The sequence below is a fragment of the Mytilus edulis genome, chromosome 2, assembly GCF_963676685.1.
Source record: "Mytilus edulis chromosome 2, xbMytEdul2.2, whole genome shotgun sequence".
Classification (NCBI taxonomy): domain Eukaryota; kingdom Metazoa; phylum Mollusca; class Bivalvia; order Mytilida; family Mytilidae; genus Mytilus; species Mytilus edulis.
This window is the reverse complement of record NC_092345.1, coordinates 82770506-82792523: the sequence shown is the minus strand read 5'-3', so window position 1 is coordinate 82792523 and position 22018 is coordinate 82770506. Positions and strand designations below refer to the sequence as shown.

At 34.2% G+C, this 22018-nt stretch overlaps 2 protein-coding genes across 6 annotated transcripts in view; one reads left to right on the top strand and one right to left on the bottom strand.

The window, feature by feature from the left end:
• Positions 1 to 22018, bottom strand: part of LOC139513156 (receptor-type tyrosine-protein phosphatase F-like) — a 42932-nt gene that overhangs the window by 6151 nt on the left and 14763 nt on the right. The window contains exons 2-7 of one of the 3 annotated variants that reach the window (XM_071301435.1): positions 9470 to 9585; positions 3191 to 3246; positions 2476 to 2554; positions 1539 to 1610; positions 1073 to 1150; positions 318 to 617 (exon numbers count right to left, since the gene is read on the bottom strand). In XM_071301435.1, the coding sequence (XP_071157536.1) occupies positions 318 to 617; positions 1073 to 1150; positions 1539 to 1610; positions 2476 to 2554; positions 3191 to 3223 (562 nt within the window). In that variant the 5' untranslated portion in view covers positions 3224 to 3246; positions 9470 to 9585. Of the gene's footprint in view, positions 1 to 317; positions 618 to 1072; positions 1151 to 1538; positions 1611 to 2475; positions 2555 to 3190; positions 3247 to 3414; positions 3531 to 9469; positions 9586 to 22018 lie in introns of those variants that run through there. The other 2 variants (XM_071301434.1, XM_071301433.1) reach the window with 2 other exon arrangements.
• LOC139513157 (caspase-3-like) lies at positions 4051 to 8321 on the top strand. 3 transcript variants are annotated; one of them, XM_071301437.1, is made up of 7 exons: positions 4051 to 4112; positions 4645 to 4759; positions 5347 to 5640; positions 6114 to 6212; positions 6775 to 7071; positions 7362 to 7566; positions 8144 to 8321. In XM_071301437.1, the coding sequence occupies exons 2-7, from the start codon at positions 4654 to 4656 to the stop codon at positions 8274 to 8276; spliced, it is 1134 nt and encodes a 377-aa protein (XP_071157538.1). In that variant the 5' UTR covers positions 4051 to 4112; positions 4645 to 4653; the 3' UTR covers positions 8277 to 8321. The 3 variants fall into 3 exon arrangements, with proteins under 3 accessions (XP_071157538.1, XP_071157539.1, XP_071157537.1); XM_071301438.1 differs by lacking the exon at positions 4051 to 4112 and having other exon boundaries at positions 4646 to 4759; positions 7464 to 7566; XM_071301436.1 differs by lacking the exon at positions 4051 to 4112 and having other exon boundaries at positions 4646 to 4759; positions 7353 to 7566.

The window sequence follows — 22018 nt, the reverse complement described above, 5'->3', positions numbered from 1 at the left end:
ATAGTTCGTTTCTGTGTGTGTTGCATTCATTGTCGTTTGTATTTTGTTCACTTCAGTGTTTCTGTTGTTTCGTTGTTTTCTTATAGTTGATGTGTTTAGCTCGGTTTTATTTTGTAACCCAGTTTTGTTTTTGTTTCAATCGATTTATGACTTTCGAACAGCGGTATACTACTGTTGCTTTTATTTAAGTATTGAAAGATGCAATTTAGGTTTTCATTTTAACATGAATCGTCGCCCGAGAAGTCAGATTTTTAATTAATTATATGCTTAATATTTACATGGTAAGATTTATTAGATGACTTTATCTTTAAACCTACTTTCTTCATAAGTTGATATTTCTCTCTGTACAGAATCACTGTAATATCCCTTTCTTTTGGCTTTTATGTTAACATTTAATTTCGCATCAGAAGGTAGATTATCTATTTCGTATGTGTAATGGTTTTTCACTGGGTTGTCGACTTCAATTATGTGCTGTCCAATTTTGTCCCCATCTTCAGTCATAACATCTATGATATATCGCGAGATTTCGCTTCCATAATTTTCTGGAGGCCGCCATGACACCCTAATTGAGGTAGGAGAGATAAGACGGACAACAACGTTTTCTGGGTTAAATATTCCTAAAACAACACAAAGGTGAAAAAGGTCATAGCTGCCTGTCATCAACATTTATGAAACTCTTACTACTACGGTTCACACAGAAATGATTTCCAAAAGAACCACATCAATGTGAGCGACCAAAGCGTTTAAAGGATTGGGTGTTAATCGTACAGAAGCAAATGTGATGTTGTAATGGGTTTTTTTCAGTCTACAAACAGTCTATAAAAGCAGATCCACAACTTATATGAATGTAATTCAAAAATAAATAATTCGCAATAAAATGAAGTTTATTCTACTTTTATCTTTTTTTATACTGTTTTACACATTAAAATAACAAACTAGAACTATTTATTTAAGCAGTTGACCTAATAAAACATGTTCTAATAGTGCACATATAAGTGTGTGGTTAGGAATATTTGTTATCATTGGTCTTTAAATATTTAGAAGCTATTATTTGCCATCTAAAACAACTCACTTAGTTTCCCTGTCAGCGAAGAAGCATGGCTTGTTTTGGTCCACGATCGATAGGACAGAAACCCGGAGGCAGATGATACTGAAATAAATCAGGTACTATAATACATCACGAAGTTATATATAAATGAACAAGATAAGAATAGCGAATAATTCCACAATATTTCTGAACTATAATTGCTTGAATAGAATAGTACTTGTGTGCAATGACACACTTAACTACAACAGATCTGAAGCACATCAACATATACAGTCATTTACAATAAAGAGGTTGATGAAACTTAGAGGATAATTCAAGTTTCGATTCGCTCTATATCTAGACTCATCAGATCCGCACGAAGTACAAAAAAAAGCACACACACACACAAACCCAACTATTATACAGAAAAGACACAAAGTGTCGATCTAAACAATCTTGCAGTTACTGAAAGCTATTTTAAATCTGGTTTTGTCAAACTGTTTATACTTACCTAAAGATTCGTTGTCTGATATTTTCTTGTGATGAACCCATTTCTTTCCATACGCTGGTGCAGACTTGAATCCTACAAATAATGGTGTATTAATATCTCGAATAACATGCTGTAAAACAATCTAACATATCTTATCGAATAAAAAACGATCTGTCAAATATCATTGAGGAGGTTCGTTTTGTTTCTACAGCGCAGTTATTTTTTAATATTATTAATTCGTATATTTTAACAAATTTGATTCGTTTAGGGATAGTCACATGTTAAACTATATTTTCGAAGGTAGAGAGAAAACGGCGGATAGCAAAATGCATATTGACCGGCAAAAAGCATATCGCACGGTTATTTTTAGAATATCTAAAAACCGATATACTTTGTGACGTCATGTAATGAATTTCAGGATATTGTTTAACGTTTTGAAACACATGATATCTGTGATCGATTATTTGACGAAAAAAATCTTCAAATACATAAGATGTAAAAAAAAAAAGTAAAATGAAATAACAACTAATATGTTGCTATTGTCAAGGAAACAATGTAATATCTATAAAATTCCAACAAACCTAAATGACGATTTTGATACAAATATGGTCGGAAATTAATAATATAACAAATATAGCCTTTGTATGAGGTCAATACAGAATATATCGACCCAAAGAAGTATATCGACCTCGGACTTCGTCCTCAGTCAATATACTTCTTTCAGGTCAATATATCCTTGTATCGACCTCATACAAAGGCTATATTTGTATAATATCTTTATAAACCTTATTTGTTGTATTTCAAAATGTATGGAAAGGATAAATAAATTGTATGGGTTGAAAAGTGTGTGCATGGAAACAGGTATTTCTTTTCCTACTAAGTAAAATATTTTGCGTCAAATAAAATGTATTCAACAAATCACTGGTGAGGGAAGTTCCAGGAATGTAATTGATCTTACCTGGTCCAATATTTCTAAGAGGTTTCTTTTTCACCACGTGAACATTTCTGTAATGTGGCACTGGGTTATCCAAAATGCTCTACAACGCATTGATATAACAAGTTACAATTGCCTCAACAGTATACATTTCAGTATATAGATAGTAAATTGATACATTAAGCTTAACATAATGAAGACGGATATTAGTTAGTAGCTGGTAAGCCGTACCAAATGTTGTGTCAGAAACGCCTTCTGCGTTTGACATCTATAGTAACAGGTTTATAAATTAAGAAATTGAAAATGATATCGTCAACGAGTCGTGATATAAAACTATTTTTAATCGAGCGCCCTCCATGACATTAAAAAAAGATATATTTTTTTTAATAATTCTGTTGAAGAAAAATGATTTACTATTTATCGAATTTATTTGTTTATTTTGTCCTGGGGTCAAAACATGGAATGACCTCAGTGACATTTAAGAGTCAACATTTATGACTGTATGAAGGACATTTACCCGCGCGTATATCCTAATCAGTCCTCTTTCGAAGCACCTCTCTAGAGAATCCTGCATGAAGAATGCTAAAAGTTGCATTACAAAATATATATAATTATAGAATTTAAACAAAAACGTCTTTAGTACAATTAAAACGACTATTGTCAGGTGTAAATCTCGGTCAGCACACACGTTTTGTAGTGCTTATTATTGTAAAAAGATTTTTCAAGTAATATGCCTTACCATTTCCTTCCATTTATCCCCTATTGATGACATCCCTGTTTTAATATTTTTACATACTGAAAATAGAAATAATGTATTACTTTAAAAATTAGATAAAAGATGTAATGTAACAGTTATTAGGGTTACCAAATTATTTCTCGACAAGACGTTTATGATTTAGAATAGAATTATGTAAAAAATGTTTATCGAAGACAAAAACACGAAAGAAGTTTACAATTACTTACTTGTTTTAAAGTTTCTTGTTATCTTAATCTGTTAAAAGTTGGAATTGTAACCCTATATGTCGCCAATAGAGAGTTTAACGGTGGAACAATTCATTTGAAAGGCTTGTATCAAAAGTGTCGAATATTATAGTTTTCTTTTGTACAGTTAGTTAGAGTACACATTCCGAATATAAATATAGATATAATTATTGTAATAGTAGTACTATGTTTACAACGAGGGAAAAAAGGGGGGGATATTTGTAGCAATACTTTACTTCAAAACTGTTTTTATATTTGATATGTAAGCATGCCATTAAGTTTCAAGTACTGGTGTTTTTACCTCGTGTGATCAACGGTCTTTTCTGTGTTGTATAGGTCACGTATTGATGTTTAACATTGCTGTTTTATTGAGACATTGTACATGTATGAGACATTTTTTTAATTATAAATATTCTATTGTTAGGGATGATGGGTAAACTTAAACAAGAGAGCTGACCATCAATTAGAAAACAAGAAAATACACATAGAAAATATTCAAATATTCCAATGGAACCAGAATTAGTCTTAATATAGTTTTTTAATTGAAATGGATAAAGGAATTTCGTCGATCGGACCATTGATCACAACTTTACATTTATACATATGCTTACGCAAGTCACGTGTATATAATTATTTTGGTTTTGCAAGAATGACACAAATGTTGACGATTCAAGACAAAGGTAAATATTCATATACAAATTATTATTGGTGTATTTATTGGTTTTATGAGTGCGTGACAGGGCTTTCATGGCATTGAGTTTTGTTAATAGTAGATGACCTTTCCGTGAAATATAGACGAGCTGCTGAATTTGCAAACTTAAAATTCAGCCTACAATCATGGACAAGAACGAACATCATGCAAACACTAGGATAGAAAAATCTAGGATCAAGGTTGAAACTCGGTAACTAGAAAGCAACCCACGAAGAAACAGTAGTAAACATACAATCACATGTCAGAAAACCATTTACCTCAACTAGACAATACCATTCAGAGACTATAATGAGATTCTTCCCAGATGCCTGCAAGAACAGGCCTATATCTCAGCTGTTGTCTATGTATTACCCCATTTAATTCTATTTCAATAATTATGCATCGCAGTTACAAATGACATTTTTGTAGTTCTATAATATTAAAAATCATTGTATTATAATTAATCAAGATAAAAAAGATCGCAATTTTGATTTATACAATATTTTTTCTCTATTTAAAAGGATAGCAGCATGGCCGCATCAAACAAGACAACTAAAGGTCAAGTAAAAGAGGACGGCAAGCTTAAAAAAGACAAGAAATATATTGTTCAAGGTTTAAATGGTGGTCCACAGGAAGGTAATTATTGTAATTTTGGCATGGCAGGAAAAACAATGTTTTGGCTTGTGGACAACAGAATAGGTTCCTTCTGTTCAAATAGGAAAAAAATATGTTGATGTTGTACATGTACATACCTTTCCTCTTCATGTTACTCATGCCAGTACATATTAGCTATAATTCTCGTTCACATTCGAGGAAAAGAGGATTGGATTGTGGTAACGGCATTGTGGACATATAAATACGTTGTCATCTGTGAAACAGTTATTCAGTAACAGTTGTCCAACTCGTAATGGCGTCCGTAAAATTATCGAAGGGATTACTTTAACCTCATCTCTTGGAACCAATGGATTATAGCTTCCTTGTATGGGCCAATTATCTATTTGGGAAATTATGACAGGAAACGTTAGCTCTGGAATATAATATAAACTGGGTAATATATAATTCATATGTAGGCGTTATAGGAATATTGCTTCGTATAAACGGAAAGTTCACAATTGGTATGCTGAAATCATCTCTTTTATCGCAAGTTTTGTTCTCAATTGATCCTTATTGTAAACTTTTTCGAGGTGTTATTCAGGTATAATTTCTCAAAATGAACATTGCAGATGAGACACCACAGAAGATAACCAAAGGTAAATCGGGGAAAACTGAAAGTATTGAACTTAAGTTAGGAACTACAGAATTGCCTCTGGAAGACGCTCAACTGGTTTTGGATCAGTACAAAAAGTTAAAAACAGACGATAGGTTCGTAAACACATCAGGTTTTCTCACAGAGCTTTTCCGGAAGTTGCAGCCATTAGAGAAGGGTCAGTCCACTAGATTAGAAGTTGACATGACAGTAAGGCAGTTCCAGGATTACAGTGAAGGATTTAAGTACAAGATGGATGCTAAACCAAGAGGTGTATATTTTCGTTATTTAATATTGATAAAATGATCTTGCAATCAATAACACAGAGTTTTTAATTTTCTAATAGAAAATCAAAGGATATGGGGTATTCATCAATGACACAAAACCAATACATGCACAGCAACAACCACAACAACAACAAAAAACACACAAAAACCAAAGGATCAGCGCAATTATTGCTGTTCTTCATCTCGAATCACAGTGAGGCCTTCAATATGTATCTTAATCACTTTCACCTCACTGCAAGTTTAAAACGACCCCTAGCTAAGGCTTGAGTGGAATTCTTTGCAAAAATAATTTGGATATACATGTTCACTTGTTGGAATATGTATTAATATGATAAAAAAAAATTATGTAAATAAATCAACATAGTTAAATACTTTTTTTTATTATCTTTACTTTAAATATGATCACATATACTGAAATTTTATATATTTACCTAAATATGTCTGCCATTTTGGATAGGTTATGCATTAATCATTAGTAATGGAACATTCTACCAGATTCCTGGAGACCCTTTAAGTAGAGAATTACCGAAAAGACCAGGAGCAGACACCGATGCAGGTAAAGGTCGATATTAAACAGCTCAATGTAAACTAATCGAGTCTTTGAAAACCTATTATTAATGGTTATCAATTTAGCACAGTAGTAAAATATTTAAATATTGTTTTCATTGGTATTAACATTGATTCTAATTTTAAAAATACAACATTATAGGATTAACCACATATTTTCTAGAGGTTATTGGTGTGTTAACTTGGTCGAGTAACTCCGAAGATACTTTTTAATGATGTGTAAAGAAAAAAGGACGAAACATTGTTTGTGAACACCCTGGCTCATTCATTTTTTGCTCAGACACCGATGACCTTTTACAAAACAAAGGATGAGTAGCAGCTGCAAGCTCTTGAATATCGTATGAGTTGACAATGCATATTCTATCAGAAGATGAAGCTTGTATATTGCTAGTACAGTATAGTACGTTTATTTTCATGGCATTGTAAAAAGGAAGTTCAAGTTGGAATACGTTATCTATAATCCCTAATATTATATATTCACATAATCTTAATTTTTAATTTGATTTCTAGCAACTTTAAGTTTTACATTGTTGTATAAACTGTTTTCTCAGAAAACCTAGAAACAGTTTTAACGGGACTAGGATTCCGTGTAGTTAGGAAAGATAACCTGAAAAAATGGGAAATGGAACATGAAATAAAGACCATAGCTCGTGCTGATCATAAAGCCTTTGACTGTTTTCTACTTATTTTGTCCAGCCATGGAAATATAGGAAAATTATACGGCAGTGACGGGCAACAAGTTTTGATGAGTCAACAATTAAAGTTGTTTAAACAGGAAGCGTGCAAAGATCTGAAAGGCAAACCAAAATTGTGTTTCTTTCAGGCCTGTCCAGTTGGCGAAGAAGATGGTAGGTTTTTATTAATTTATCCTGTAAAGAATTCAATATTATTCATTACATTTATACAGTAATGTTATCAACATACTTTATTATGCTAAATATCTTTCAAATCTATCTAAAATTTCAGATCCACATGGAAAAATAAAAGTTTATATGTTTATGGTTTAACAATGATGGCGGTGACATGTTCCATCAAATCAAAATTCCTTCCTCAAAAATAATTTGTACTGTTTGTATATTAAAAAAAGTTACTATGAAACGTAAGATGTACTCAAACTATTGCCCCATAGTACTTGTAGTTGCAGACACAGCAGCTCTGCCAATGGAAGGAAAAAATAAAGTGGAAAAGAGTATACAAGACGATAAACCCAAGTTTTTGATTAACGACGTTGATTTTCTAGTGGGATACTCCTCTCTACCTGGGTCTATTAGTTACCGTTCTGAACAGTCCTCATCATTTTATCTCAATTCACTCTACAAAAATCTCAAAGACAAAGGCGAGGCGTAAGTAGAAATATTGTCATATTGGTAGCTGTAACTGTCAATTGTATCGCAATCATTTGATATATTTTCTAAAAAATAACATCAGATTTTCTCTTTAACATTGATTTTTAAAGGATTATTGAACTATTGAAACATAACTACTAACACTAAATATAATTTACTTAGTTTTAAAACAGAGATTGTTTAACTAATTTTGTCTTCCTATCACATCAGCTTGTTCCTAAAAAAAGGAAACATAACATTTGTCAGTAATCTAAAAAGTAAACTAACAAAAATACTGAACTCTGAGGAAATTTCAAAAAGGAAAATCCCTAATCAAATGGAAAAATCAAAAGGTCAAACACATCAAACGAATGGATAACAACTGTCATATTCTTGACTTGGTACAGGAATGTTCTTATGTAGAACATGGTGGATTTAACCTGGTTTTAAAGCTAGCTAAACCTTTCAATTTTATGACAGACGTATCAAATTCCATTATCTATAAGGCAGCCAAATCCATTATTAACTAGTTTTGTTTTCAGTTTATATATAATGTTGTACAAGATGCTATTAAAGTCTGATTGACTTATTTCAGATACGATCTTGTAACTATTTTGGAAGATGTTAACCGTGAACTCACTGCTAAGAAAGCTAAGTACAGAGCTGGCGATGTAAATGCCGTATCAACTTTTGTTTCATGTCTACGAGGACCAATATTCTTCCAATAATATTTATGTACAAGAGATAATAAAAATAAAATTTATTTAAAAGATTGCTTTTCTGCCACACATGATTTTGAAATGTAATTGTTTTTTGTGTACTATTATTTATCTGTTGGTCTTTTTCTTTTTAGCCATGGCGTTGTCAGTTTATTTTCGACTATAAGTTTGGATGTCCCTCTGGTATCTTTCACCCCTCTTTAACGGTCAGTTGTTGCTTCAATGGTTATCTGTGTATTTATAGCTTTGATCGAAACCTCAATGGAATAAAATGTATTACACAGAATGGTATGGTCGTTAGTGACCTATTTTATATTACCCAATCATTTTCGTTTACCGTTGACCATACAAATTAATAGCAATATTCTACAGGTTAATCATATTGTTTTGAGGTTCTGCGAACTAAAAAATAGTAAAATCTGCCATGCATGCACATTCATGGCTCTACAATCTATCTTTTTTTATAGATATCCATTTGAAGTGACTCTGTTTTTGCTAATGTGCATGTCTATATATTTTTTTTGTGAGTTTATTTGGTACAGATGACGTGGCTCTGTACTTATACATTCCGCAATTGTGTATTGTTCTATGATAATTTTTGTATGCTTGTCTTTCATTTTTGCTAATGTTCTTTGTCTATATGCCCTTTTTTTGTTTATTTGATACACAATGACGTGGCTTTTATTTATTTTTTAAATCCCGATAAGCATTATAAGCATGCTGTTGTCTGCTCTATGGTCGTGTTGTTGTAGCTTTGACACATTCCCCATTTCCTCTTAATTTTATCAAGAAGGACTAGGGACGCTTCTAATTTAGATTCTGCAGAGGATATGCCTAAAAGAACTATAGACTATATTCTGTTCATACTTTGAACGACAAAGTTATGTTCTATGTACCTGTGTGACGTTTACATGCAGGTGAACTGATGTACGTCAAATGTGCGAGTCTACATCAGAATTAATGTTCACATAACCATGTGACTGTCAGGGTAAGGATTCGGTCCAAGGACTCAAAATGGTTCAATCCTGTATGGGTGGATTTAACATAGATAAATAAAATCGTATAATAAAAATGCAATGAATGAGGTTGTTTAATTTGATATATGCCTTTTGTGCTTCTTTGTTACATATTTGTTTGTTTTTAAAGTGATTAAGCTTATAATACAATGTTGACTGCTGTACTCTTATTTCAATTTTTTTTACCTATTATGTCTTTTTGTTTTGTTCCCGCGTCGTTGTCAATATAATGAAATTTGATGTGAATGTCATACAAGTGAGAGATTTAGCTAGCTATAAAACCACATCCAATCCACCATTCTCTACAAAAGAAAATATGACAGTTGTTTTCCATTCGTTTGATGTGTTTGAGCTCTTGGACTTTCTGTTTTGAAATTTCCTCGGATTTCAGTATTTTTGTTATTTTACTTTTTTCGATACCTGTATCTTGGCATTGCATAAGGTCATGTTTTTCTCTGACTTTTTGAAAGTTGGATGTGTACTGATTGATAAATTAGTCTAAGATGAATGATTTATTAGCTGTTTGTGGCTTTGAACTAGCTGTCAATAACCGCGTGTACTCTCAAATCTGTATACTTAATGTATGCACGGTGGGTATGGTTGTCCTGCGAGAGAACGTTCTGTGCTGGTGATTCGGTCCTGACGGGTGCTGGTGATCAATGAAAAAATGTAAACAAAGACGAAAATGATGATTTTTGATGTTTTCACTCATAAAAATTGAAGAAAACAGTTGAGATTTTTCAATTTTGTTTCTTATGGGTTCATATGTAAACCATTAAAAAGTTGACCCTCTAAACTGTTTCAGTAAGCGTAACACAAAAATGCTCATTTTCAGAAAATCGAGAACTGAAAAAATAAAACAAAAATGCTCATAGAGTCCGCTTTCTATACCGCAATCCACACGACAAAACTATTTTGTGAAAAAACATTGCAATTTATTAAAATTTAGCATTTTCTCAATTTATTCATGTCCTGATACTGTGCTGGTGGGTCCTGATACGGTGCTGGTGATTTTGGATAAGAAGTTGGTCATATTTGAAACAAATGTTAAAAAATCAATCAAATTGGGCAGATAATTGTTGTCAATAGGATCTATGACTCCTATTTTAGCTCTTGTGCATCCATTTGGCTGTTTAATATGTGTTTTCAAATGATCGTAACTTGTATTACATAATTACATAAAAGGGCAACATCTTTCGTCGAATATCAGATAACAAGATATAGTATCTAAAATAAGAATAGTTTTATTAAGATATTAAATGCCCCTTACATTGATGCTTCAATAATGATCAAAGCCCATGCCGCATAGACATGTTTGTTAGCGCTCCGCATACCCCTCCCCACTTCCACCCAATCAACCCTCCTCATTTCCTCCTTCAATGTTACAGTGGTGTACCAACACAACAATTTATCACACAAAATAATAACACAAAGACACACATTATTGAACAACGAATGCTCGCAGGTACTGAAAGCTAGTTCAAAACCGCATTTTCAACTAATAGATAAACCGTGTTCTCATATACAAAAATCCCAATCGTGTCGATTAAAAAAGTCTCAAAACTTAAGTTCACATTTTAATGTTTGATGAAGCAGAACTTTAAAAGTGTGCAGTGAATCTTGTGCTCACAACAGTTATTGTCATTATTATGTTTACATAAGACTTATAAAGGAATTAAGAAGGTACCAAGAAATATTTTACAGTTCAATTTAATGATCATGAATGGAAGGAAATGGTACGGAAGTTTACATAGGACAAAAAGAAATTGATAGTATTTTTTGGCGAAAGACTTAAACGCTTCTTTGTATTATATAGTACAGCTCTTCTATAAAAGCATGCAAAAAAAAACTTTGATTGAGTGACTTGCTTGCAATGTTTGCTTCGATGTTTTCAAACAATAGGTAGGCGGAGTTTCAATACATACTGGGATTTGATTGGACAAACACAAACTGACAGGAATTGAAGTTAATGTTTATTGTCCAAACAAATTCTAGTATATAGTAAACAGACTAATTACCTGTCGTTTACAAACATCCAAACAATCATAGCAAGCAATTTGATCAATGGTTTGCTTTGCATATATTTATAGAAGAGCTGTAAATTAAAAAAAAAAATTCTTGTTGTCGTAGATGGTTAAATCCTCAACAAAATCTCAATAACTTTGTTGGAACGAATAAAGGTTTTAAATCAAATGTTCGTGGACTTTTTAGCTTCTAACCTGACGAGGCATGTTAGCTGTTCGTATGCTCTTGCACCTGACGCACGGAAACTTTCACATTTCCATCTTCTTTTCTGAAATATTTTACCCAGCTCAAACTTGACAGGATTGTTATCCTAGTAAAAGGTGTAACCAATGAATTTAACAGAAGTTAAAAATTCCACAATACTATATAATTCATTTTATGTGTCAACTTGTTTGAAAAAAGTCGAAAAGAAGAGAGTTTTTTTAATGTCATGATTATCTGTCGCTTTCTATGCTTACTAGCATTTATTTCAGACGACATAGACTCCTCACTCTGGTGACCCTGCTGCCTTTCATAGCTTTATCCGTGTACATGTATTAATAGATAAACAAAAGGCTGCAACTGGTATTTTTGTATTTAAAATGATTCGTTGTAACGAGAATATTTGTGGTGAATGGAAACTGTGAGGGTCAAAATCTTAAATTGCTTATAAATGTTGCTGGACCCAGTTTCGTTATCTGATCTGAATTTTCTGAAATGTGCAAGGTAGATAGACATTGGCCTTTTGATTTTTCTTTACGCGGTAAGTTTTGCCCTAATTGGTTGAACTTTTTCAATATTAAAGCCGATTTCAATGAGTGTGTAGACAAAGGGAATATCCTTGGTTATCTTGCTTGCAGAACAGAAAAGACATTGTTAGGTTATGTAAACTACCCTACTTTAAGAGTAGACTAGTCCGACAAATGACACATCTTTCTGTCTGTAGGACCAGGCTACTTCGAAAGGAGGGTAGTATACCTTACCTAACAATGACTTCACGGTTTAGCTAACAAGCAAGCTAAACAAAGATATAACCCCTGCCTACATACTCAATGGAATCGGCTGTAACTAAAAACTCAAATACATTTTAACAGACAGTGGTCATAATGAATATTGTTTTTCCTAGATTCACGCTTGAAAAATCATTTGGTAACATTTGGTCAAGTAATTTCAGATTATATCTTTTTGTTATTGCGGACGCCATGAACCTCACACGACCCCTCGACACAGGTGAGTTTATATATGATCTTATAGCGATTCGGGTTGATAACCAGTTGAAATTAAGCCAGTTTTTGTGTGTGTGTAGATTTGTATTGTTTTAAACTGTTATGACCTTTTAAAGTTAAATGTAGGTGTTTAATCTAAGAATTTCTTTTTTAAACTTATATACTTGTTTTATACTCAATTAGTAGTATGAAGCTACGAGGTATTTTAATTTTTGAAATTGACATATTCTAGTCTGCCCTTTCATTGAATAGTGATTTTTTTAGTGTTCTATCGAACTTTCGAAAAAAATACCTTATAACCGTTCAGACAAAAAAATTATGATGAAAAAATCTTACAGATACAGCAAGTGGTTCTTAATAGCTATAAGATGCATTTTTCTTTTAAAATACAACTTTTAAATCTTACGGGAAACTATTCCAAGCTTAAAACTTTCACTGTAACCTCGCTCTAACTTATCCCCCCCCCCCAAAAAAAAAAAAAAAAAACAACAAACAAACAAACAAACCCGCAATACTATTGTCATTCTTATAGTCAGCAATAAATTGTTCACAAACAAATGTGTTTTAAGCTGCTAAAGACATATGATTCAAACGCTCAGAAAGTCTTTTGTTCTATATTTTTGCTCTCCATTTTTATGCAAAACCTTTTACATTTTTTATTTTATGGGTTATTGTTGAAGGTCGTACGATGACGTATGGCTGTTAACACATACTTCCTTTGGTTTCTTATGGAAAGTCCATTGACAACAAACATACCACATCATCTACTTTATATAAGTATTGTATAAATTACAACGTATTTTGGTGATCTTGCAAAATGATCGTAATCCCGAAAATCGTAAACATATTTTCTTATCTTAAAAGGGGGCAAGAAGGGTTCCACTAACAGGCCAATAAATAAGATTACAGTTAATAAAAAAAAATAAAAAAATAAAATAGGGGTATTTTTTTCTCTCATAATAACAGTTACTGTAAACAGATTCACAACAATGTCAATTTCAAGAAAGCAGACAACAGTTAATTAGTCAATAACAGTACAGCATCAATGATCTTGAATATATGCCACTTTTAACTAAAATATAAAGGCACAGAACCAGGACATAGGAGCACAGAACCAGGACCGTTTTTCTTATCACCAGCACAGCGTCAGGACAATTCCGTTTAACGAACTTGCACGACTTTTGCAATATAATATTGTTGTAATATACTTTGCATGGTACTTATGACGCATCAGAGAAAAATTAAGCAACAAAACTGTCGTTTTATTGCCGTTCTGATACAATGTAAACAAACCCACCAGCACAGAATCAGGACCCACCAGCACCTGACAGGACCAAATCACCAGCACATAACGTTCTCTCGCAGGACAACCATACCCACTGTGGTATGTTTGTTGTTGGGATGTACAAGTACCCTGCCACCTCATCTCTGTGCTTTTGTCAGATTTATTTCTATGTGTATATATATCTGATTAGTTTAGCCTTTTTCAACTGAGTTTTATAGTGTGTTCTTATGTTGTATTGTAACACAACTGTTCCAAGTTAGTGGGATGATTGGCCGTCCGCTAACATGTTAACATTGCCACATTTTTTATTTGCCGGTCCCAAGTCAGGAGCCTGTAATTCAGTGGTTGCCATTTGTTATTGTATATCAAATTTGATCATCGTTTATAAATCAAGCCGTTAGTTTTCTTGTTAGAACTGCCATTTCGGGGTTTTTAATAGCTGACTATTCGGTATGGGTTTTGATCATTTTTAAAGGCCGTATGGTAACATAAAGTAGTGAAGTGAAGTATCTGGTGAAGTGTTGTTATTGACGAAAATGGGCTTACTTGCAATAGCACAATTTTACTTTTAATATTATCAGTATCATTTTGTTGAACATATCTTGTTAATTTAAATTTATTGCATGTAATATTTCTTTTGGTTGCTGCTGTCTGCTTCTCTCTTTTTTGAGATAGTAGGTTTATTTATTTATTTATTACATAGCTTTTATATAGCGCCTATCTAATAAACATAATACTCTAAGCGCTTAACATATAAAATTGAAGGAAAATATATATCACAATGCATACAATAATAGCAATTATATATATATGAACATAAGAATAAAACAGAAATTAAATAGAATAATGATGGAAATTAAGAGCATTGACAGGGGAAATATATATCACAATGAATACCATAAAACATATTAAATATAACAGTCAATAAAAGAATAATGATGAAAATTATAAGTATTTACATTCCAGTAAAACACAATGAAAAGATAAATAAAACTGTCTATTCAATAAAATCGTCAAAACTAAAAATTTAAATAAGTTAAAAATAAAAAAGATCCTATCACTTAAACTTTTTAGAATAATAATAAATTATCACATTTCTTACACATCACAGTACGCCAGTCTAAAAATATGTGTCTTCAAACCTTTTTTAAAACGAGGAAGCGATTGTTCTCTCCGTAAATGAATTGGTAGGTCATTCCACAATGGAGCTCCAGCTCGGTCGAATCGTCTTTCACCGTATGTTTTAGTGCGGACATCTCTTGGATTCGTTATGAGTCCTTCATTTTCTGACCTAGTGTTCTAGGAGCGTATGGTACAATCAGTTCTTTCAAATATTTAGGTGCTTTATCGTGTAATGCCTTAAAAACGTAAAGTAAAAGTTTAAAATGTGATCGGTATTTCACGGGGAGCCAATGTAGCTGCATCAGAACAGGTGTTATAGAGTCAAACTTCCTTTTTCTTGTGATAAGTCTAGCTGCCGTGTTTTGAACGCGTTGTAGTGTTGCTATAGTGGAAGAGTTAACATTATATAGCAAAGCGTTCCCATAGTCTAATCTGGAGGTGACAAGAGAGCAGACTAGTGTCTTAGACGCATTATCGGTGATATACGATCTAATGTTTCCGATGGTTCGAATCTGGTGGTAACATGATTTTGAGACGGCTGTTACCTGCTGTTCCATACTCAAGGTCTTATCAAAGAACACTCCTAGATTCCTAACGCAGTTCGCATCACTTAAAATAGTGCCATCGAAGGGTAGCTCATACTTGGATAACTGTTTGACTCGATGTTTCGGAGCAAAGACGATGAGCTCTGTTTTGTCCTGATTTAGTTTCAGCATATTTGATGTCATCCAATCGCTTATCTCTGACAAACACGCTTTCAAACGGTCGGATAGATCGTCCCAATCACCTTCCGGTTTAATCACTTGATATGCCTGAGTGTCGTCGGCATACGAGTGGTAAAGCATTTTATGTCGCCTGCATATTTCACCAACAGGTTTCGAGTACATGCAGTATAACTTTGGTCCTAGAACAGAGCCTTGAGGCACACCATATTGAAGACGTAGATCGTCAGATTGTTTGGTGCCAATGGCAACTCGCTGAGTTCTATCTTTCAAGTAAGACTCGATCCACGATAAGGCGCTATCAGAGACTCCGAAAGAATAGTTCAGACGTTCTAGTAAAATTTTGTGGTCAATAACATCAAATGCGGCCGAAAGATCGAGCATCAGAAGTACAACACAACTGTTTTTGTCCAGTGCAGAAACTATATCGTGGTGAACACGTAGAAGAGCTGTTTCTGTAGAATGACGAGCTCGGTATGCAGATTGCAAATTTTCGTGCAGATTATTCGATTGTATGTGGTGATCAAGCCGAGAGGAAACAACTTTTTCCGAGACCTTCGACAAAAACGGAAGGTTTGACACTGGACGGTAGTTTTTTAACACTTCACGATCTAGACTAGGTTTTTTCAGCAATGGTCGAACGATAGCTTGCTTAAATGAAGATGGCACCAGTGATTCTGAAAACGAGCAATTGACAATGTTTTGCACTGCCGGAAGAAGTTCATTTGAACAAGATTTTAGTAAATAGGTAGGCATTGGATCTAGTTCACAGTGTTTTGATGGTGCAGATTGTATGATCTTCGTGAGTTCCGTAATTGTTGTTGGTTTGAATGATGATAAACGTTCACCGTTAAACTTTTCGTCTGATTTCATAATCTCGCACATAGTGATGGAGCTTTTATTAGATGCACTTAAATTTGCCCGAATAGTTTCAATCTTGTTCATGAAAAAGTGACAGAACTTGTTAGCAAGGTCTTTTTCATCTTTATGCGATGGTAGAATTGTTTCTTGCTTTTCTCCCATTATGCGTTTACTAAGGCGAAAGAGTTGTTTCTGATCGTGTTCAGCTTCTTCAACTTGGGTCGAATAGTGTTCTTTTTTACATCGGATAAGGAGTTTGTTCGCATGTACACAAGCATCCCGATGTATCTGCTGATGAACGGTCAAATTTGTTTTCCGCATGCGGCGTTCAGTTTTACGACAATTCCTTTTAGCGTCGCGGAGTTCTTCAGTGTGCCACTCGGTATTTGGTCGAAGTGTTATTTCTTTTGAGACTATCGGTGCGTGCTTGTCAATAATCGATATCATATTCGTATTGTAAAGACTAACCAAGTTACCGACAGGTTCTGTTACATTTACAACAGACGGAATCGATTCAACAAAGTCATTTTTGATGTCGTCCAGATTGATGTCTCGATATTTGCGGTAAGTCACTGTTTGGCGATATTTCGACGGTCTTGAGATTCTTAGCTGAGCGAACAGTGCCATATGGTCACCAGCGGGATTGCCTTTCTTGTCACATAAATACGGATGATGTACGACCGGCGCATTCTTTAGAATCGAACTGATTTCTCTTGTAATGATGACATCTAAAGTGTGTCCATGGATGTGAGTTGGACTATTTATATGTTGTTGAAGTCCATGATCCTCCAACGTTTCGATGAATTTACAAGCGTCACTGTTGTTCTTGTCATCTAGGTGGAAATTTAAGTCGCCAGTTATTACAATTTCTTCTGGGATTATCACAAGTTGATCAAGAAATGTGGACCATTCCTCAAAGAAAGTTGACGTCTTTAGCTTGTTTATACGTGATGGTGGTGGGCGGTAAATTACACAAAGTCGAAAACGGTGATGTTTTGAAGAAACATTGCATTCTAACAGTTCAAAGTGTGAAAAAGAATGTTTACTGGAAACAAGTTTTACTTCCAAGCTTTTGTTGAAAATGACAGCTACACCACCCCCTTTCCGACTGGTCCTTGCAACGTGATGAAGATCGTATCCGTCTGGAGTAATTTCTGAAATAATGTGTTTATCAACTGAACTGCCGAGCCATGTCTCAGTCAGTGCAAAAATGTCAACGTTGTTTGAAGTCAGAAAGTCGCAGACAGAAGTCGTTTTGTTTTTGACAGGTTCAGTATCTCTTGTAGAGACATCATTCGCCGAAATTCAAAATCAATACCTATAACATCCAATCAGAATACTCTGAATGGGCACATTAATTCACGTCGGCTGTCTAGCGGAGTTTTTATGATCATTTTCAGATTTCTGTGTAATGTTTTGTAGATTGTCGTTTGTCTATTCGTCTTGGTTTTTATACTTAAAAAACTCAGTTAATCTTTCAATTATTTGAGTGATTTATATTAATACTTAAAACCCTTTTTTACAACCAAATATATTTCATGTTGTTTCTAGGGTTATCCTATGTTTACGTACTCTTGAAAATAAGCAGCATTGTAATCAATAGGGCTTTTATTCTTACTGTTTTATTATAATTTTGTTTTAATCAATACCCCCACTGACATCATAGAAACTAGAAAGAAGTGTTAAAATGATTTAAAAAAATCTGTTGACAAATTAAATTAATTCTATCTTTTTAATACAGCTTTTCTGTGCTGGTGGTGTGTTGCCACAGGTTTGTGTATGCGCCTAGTGCAGTTGGGAGTCATAGACTCTTAAACTGCCGCTGGATAGCTTATATTCATAGGTGAAAAGAAAGCCGAGTGCGTAAGTCTTTCCTGCCAGTACATAGCCTCTACACTAACAAGACTTCTACAGTGCCTCCCCGCGACAGCACACGGTAACTAGGACCTTGTGTCCTAGGCCTTACTGTAGAGGATCTCGGAGTAGCAAGGACCCTAGAGATGAAGTGTGTAGGCCCACCGGCGTGTGGATACGCCCTAGCACTCATCAACCTTGCCCCAGTTATGGGTTAATAGCCGGCTAGATGAAAGTCGTCAGCCTTGAAAGGCAATTCATATAGGAGAAGAAAACTCTGATATAAAATACCGGGTAGATTTGACTCGTCAGCCTTGGTCGGCAATGGATCTATAGGAAAGAAACCTTGAGTAAAGATTCTCTGGTTCTCCAGGTTGGGGATTGAGCGTTAGGCCAACAACCTATCCTTGTAAAAAACTTTAAAGTTACAGAAACGCGAAATGGAAGACCATTCGCGCCCTATGCGACACATGGCGCTAACGGGAGTTGTAAGTTGTAATACAGCTTTTCTACAAAATGCTTCTGATAACCAAACATCAAACTAATATAAATTCTGCACTCAATATTCTAGAATCGCTGACCTTTCTCCATTTTACAAATATATTTTTGATTTTATCATTTTCATGTCACTTAGTCTTCCGCGACTAATATATTGATTACAAAACGAATGATGACAGATATGGTTTTGCTTTTAATTTGTTTTTGACTTATAAACTATTTACAAATATAGAAGTAACTTGTGACGGAAGGAGTATCTGTTAAAGATTAATGACTTCGAATCATTAAAACAAGATCGTATCAGATAAACATAAGTAATAACAGAAATTTATTTTACCCAGAGTTGACGAAGCGTGTCACATTATTGAAAGAAGACGTATTGATAAAGATCTCTAGAAGCCTTTTTATTAGATAATCGTGTAGGGTTACTGCCTCCTCAAAACTCTTTTTTTTCAAATGTATATGAAAGATGCAAGTTGAGGCTTTTATATAATTAGTCTTAAATAAGAAAAATAGTTTCACTCGTTACCTGAATACGTTTTATAACATGCGTGGGAGAAGCAAGTACTGAGTACTCTGATATCCACCACTAAGATATGATGCAAGATATAGGGGTTTGAAAATAAAAATAATACTGAAAAATTACATCTACAGTTTTGTAAGCGCATTTTGGGGGTGCGATCCTCTACGCCAAAAGTTATGGTGTATGGAGAACTTGGAAGATTTCTACTTGAACTGCAGATCAAGTTAAACATGGTATGTTTTTGGCACAAGCTTGCAACAAACGATAAAAAAAATCGGGTAAACTGTTCAAGTTACTTTGGTACATGCATGAGCATGAAGGTTATAATTTCAAATGGTTTAACTATGTAAAATCCGTGTTTAATGCATATGACTGTGGCTTTTGTGAAATATATAATATTCCGGAGCAAGTTCATTATAATTATATTGAAACTAATGTGAGGCAGCGTCTCCAGGACCAGTTTATTCAAAAATGGTTCTTTGATATAAATAGCTCATCAAGGGGGGAATTTTATTTACACTTCAAAGATGCTTGTCTGATTTAAAATTGCAATAAACAAAGATTTATTTCTGAAGACGTATAATTTGAAAATGTATACTGTATGTATAATGAAATATGTAGTGATCTATATTGTGTATAATATGCTCCTGTTACGCAATCTTCTGCGGCTGAGTTTTCTTTAATAAACTATGAAAGAGGGACAGTCAAACTCATAAATCTAAAACAAACTGACAACGCCATGGCTAAAAATGAAAAGGACAAACAAACAAGAGCACACACGACACAACATAGAAAACTAAAGAATAAACAACACGAACCCCACCAAAAAACTAGGGGTGATCTCAGGTGCTCCGGAAGGGTAAGCAGATCCTGCTCCACATGTGGCACCCGTCGTGTTGCTTATGTGATATCAAATCCGGTAAATAGTCTAATTCGGTAGGTCACATTCATGAAAGGGAAGGGGATTGTAGTTACGACGTAAGGAACATATCCGATATCATTTGTGAAACGGTTATTCTATAACGGTCAACCAACTCGTGATGGCGTCCGTAAAATTTACGAAGGGATGATTTCAACTTCACCATTTGGAACTCTTGGTTTAATAGCTTCCTTGTGAGCAGCAACCTTCTATCAAGAAAATCATGATAGGAAATGCAAGCACGGGAATATCGTATCAGTTGGGAGATATATACCCCGTATGCAGGTGCTGCTGGAATGTTGCTACTTAGAAATTTGGAAAGCTGAAATCATCTCTTTTGTCGTAAAGTTTTGTTTTCAACCGACCCTCATTGTCAATTTCTAGATGTAAGTCAAGATATGAGGCCGACTTAACTGTATCTGTAGTATCCTTTATCTCTAGCTCGAATGGATAGATGCATTCCACATAGTCACCAAATTTTGAATTATTTAGTGAAAGAACATCATCTATGTAGCGAAAAGTAGAGTTAAAGGATATTGCTAACTTCTTATCTTTCTTCCTAAGAAGTTCCTGCAAGAAGTCAGCCTAATAATAATAAAGAAACAAGTCGGCAAGTAGAGGGGCACAGTTTGTTCCCATTGGAATGCCAACAGTCTGTTGAAAAACACGTCCTCCGAACGTAACAAATGTGTTGTCAATCAAGAAATCAAGCATCTTGATAATATCAGTTTCAGAGAATTTTTTGTTCGAATCAGAGTGATCCTTTACAAAGTAGGATTTATCCCTCCCTAAGACAAGATACTTGTATCTACGTTGGCCATTCTTTTTTACGAAGCAAAGCAATACCAACTCTTTCAATTTGTCTTTTAGTTTGGAATGTGGAATACTAGTCAGTGTAAAGAGTAGAAAAGTCAAATGTTTTAATACTGTTACACGATGAAAGAGAGTTAGATTGTATGTACTCTAAAAGATCTTTGGAATTTTTAAGTATCCACATCTGATTCACGCCCCCTCTAGAATAGGCAGTTTCACAATATACCGTTGTTTGTAAGGACACTTATGTAGTTTAGGTATCCAATATAGTGATGGCAGATCCAGTTCTTCATCTTTGGTTGAAATTCCAAAGGAACACAGAACAGACCTATGATTATCCAGGATTTCCTCTTTGGTAAGTGTCGTGAGGGTATATGTTGAGTTTCCAAGTGAATTGTAAATACCTAATTCGTTTATCAAGCAGTTAATGTAATGAGTTTTACACACAAAAACGATGTTGTTTGGGGCTTTATCTGCGGGAACAACAACATATTTGTCATGGAGGTAGGATAGGTGCTTTGCAACATTTGGGTCTTTAAAGATTGACGTAGCATGGGCATTGATAGACCCATTCAGTTTCTTAATCCTGATTTGTATCAACGACCTCATTGCCTTAATCCATTCGGAAAGAGTGTCTACGTCTTCCTTCTCGCGCTTAGCCCATTGCCTGGCATAATCCTCGACTGAGTCCATCAAAATTTTAAAGTTGTATTTCCAATTGATGGATTTAGGCTCACGATATTTCGGACCTTTCGATAACACATTTCGTAGAGAAGTGTTATTAACAATGTTGAGGTCACCGGTAATAACGTGGCCAGCAGGATTATATGTGAATTGGGAACTAGCACAAGTGCAATCAGGAGGTTTAGACTTGAAGTCGTCAATATCGAGATCCTGCAAAACGTGTT

What these genes read in the sequence shown, in the direction of transcription:
- LOC139513157 (XM_071301436.1), top strand. Translation starts at nt 4,654, where the DNA reads ATGGCCGCATCAAACAAGACAACTAAAGGTCAAGTAAAAGAGGACGGC. An exon ending in AAATGGTGGTCCACAGGAAG is followed by an intron (nt 4,760 to 5,346) that starts GTAATTATTGTA and finishes TGAACATTGCAG; the next exon opens with ATGAGACACCACAGAAGATA. An exon ending in TCCAGTTGGCGAAGAAGATG is followed by an intron (nt 7,072 to 7,352) that starts GTAGGTTTTTAT and finishes ATTGCCCCATAG; the next exon opens with TACTTGTAGTTGCAGACACA.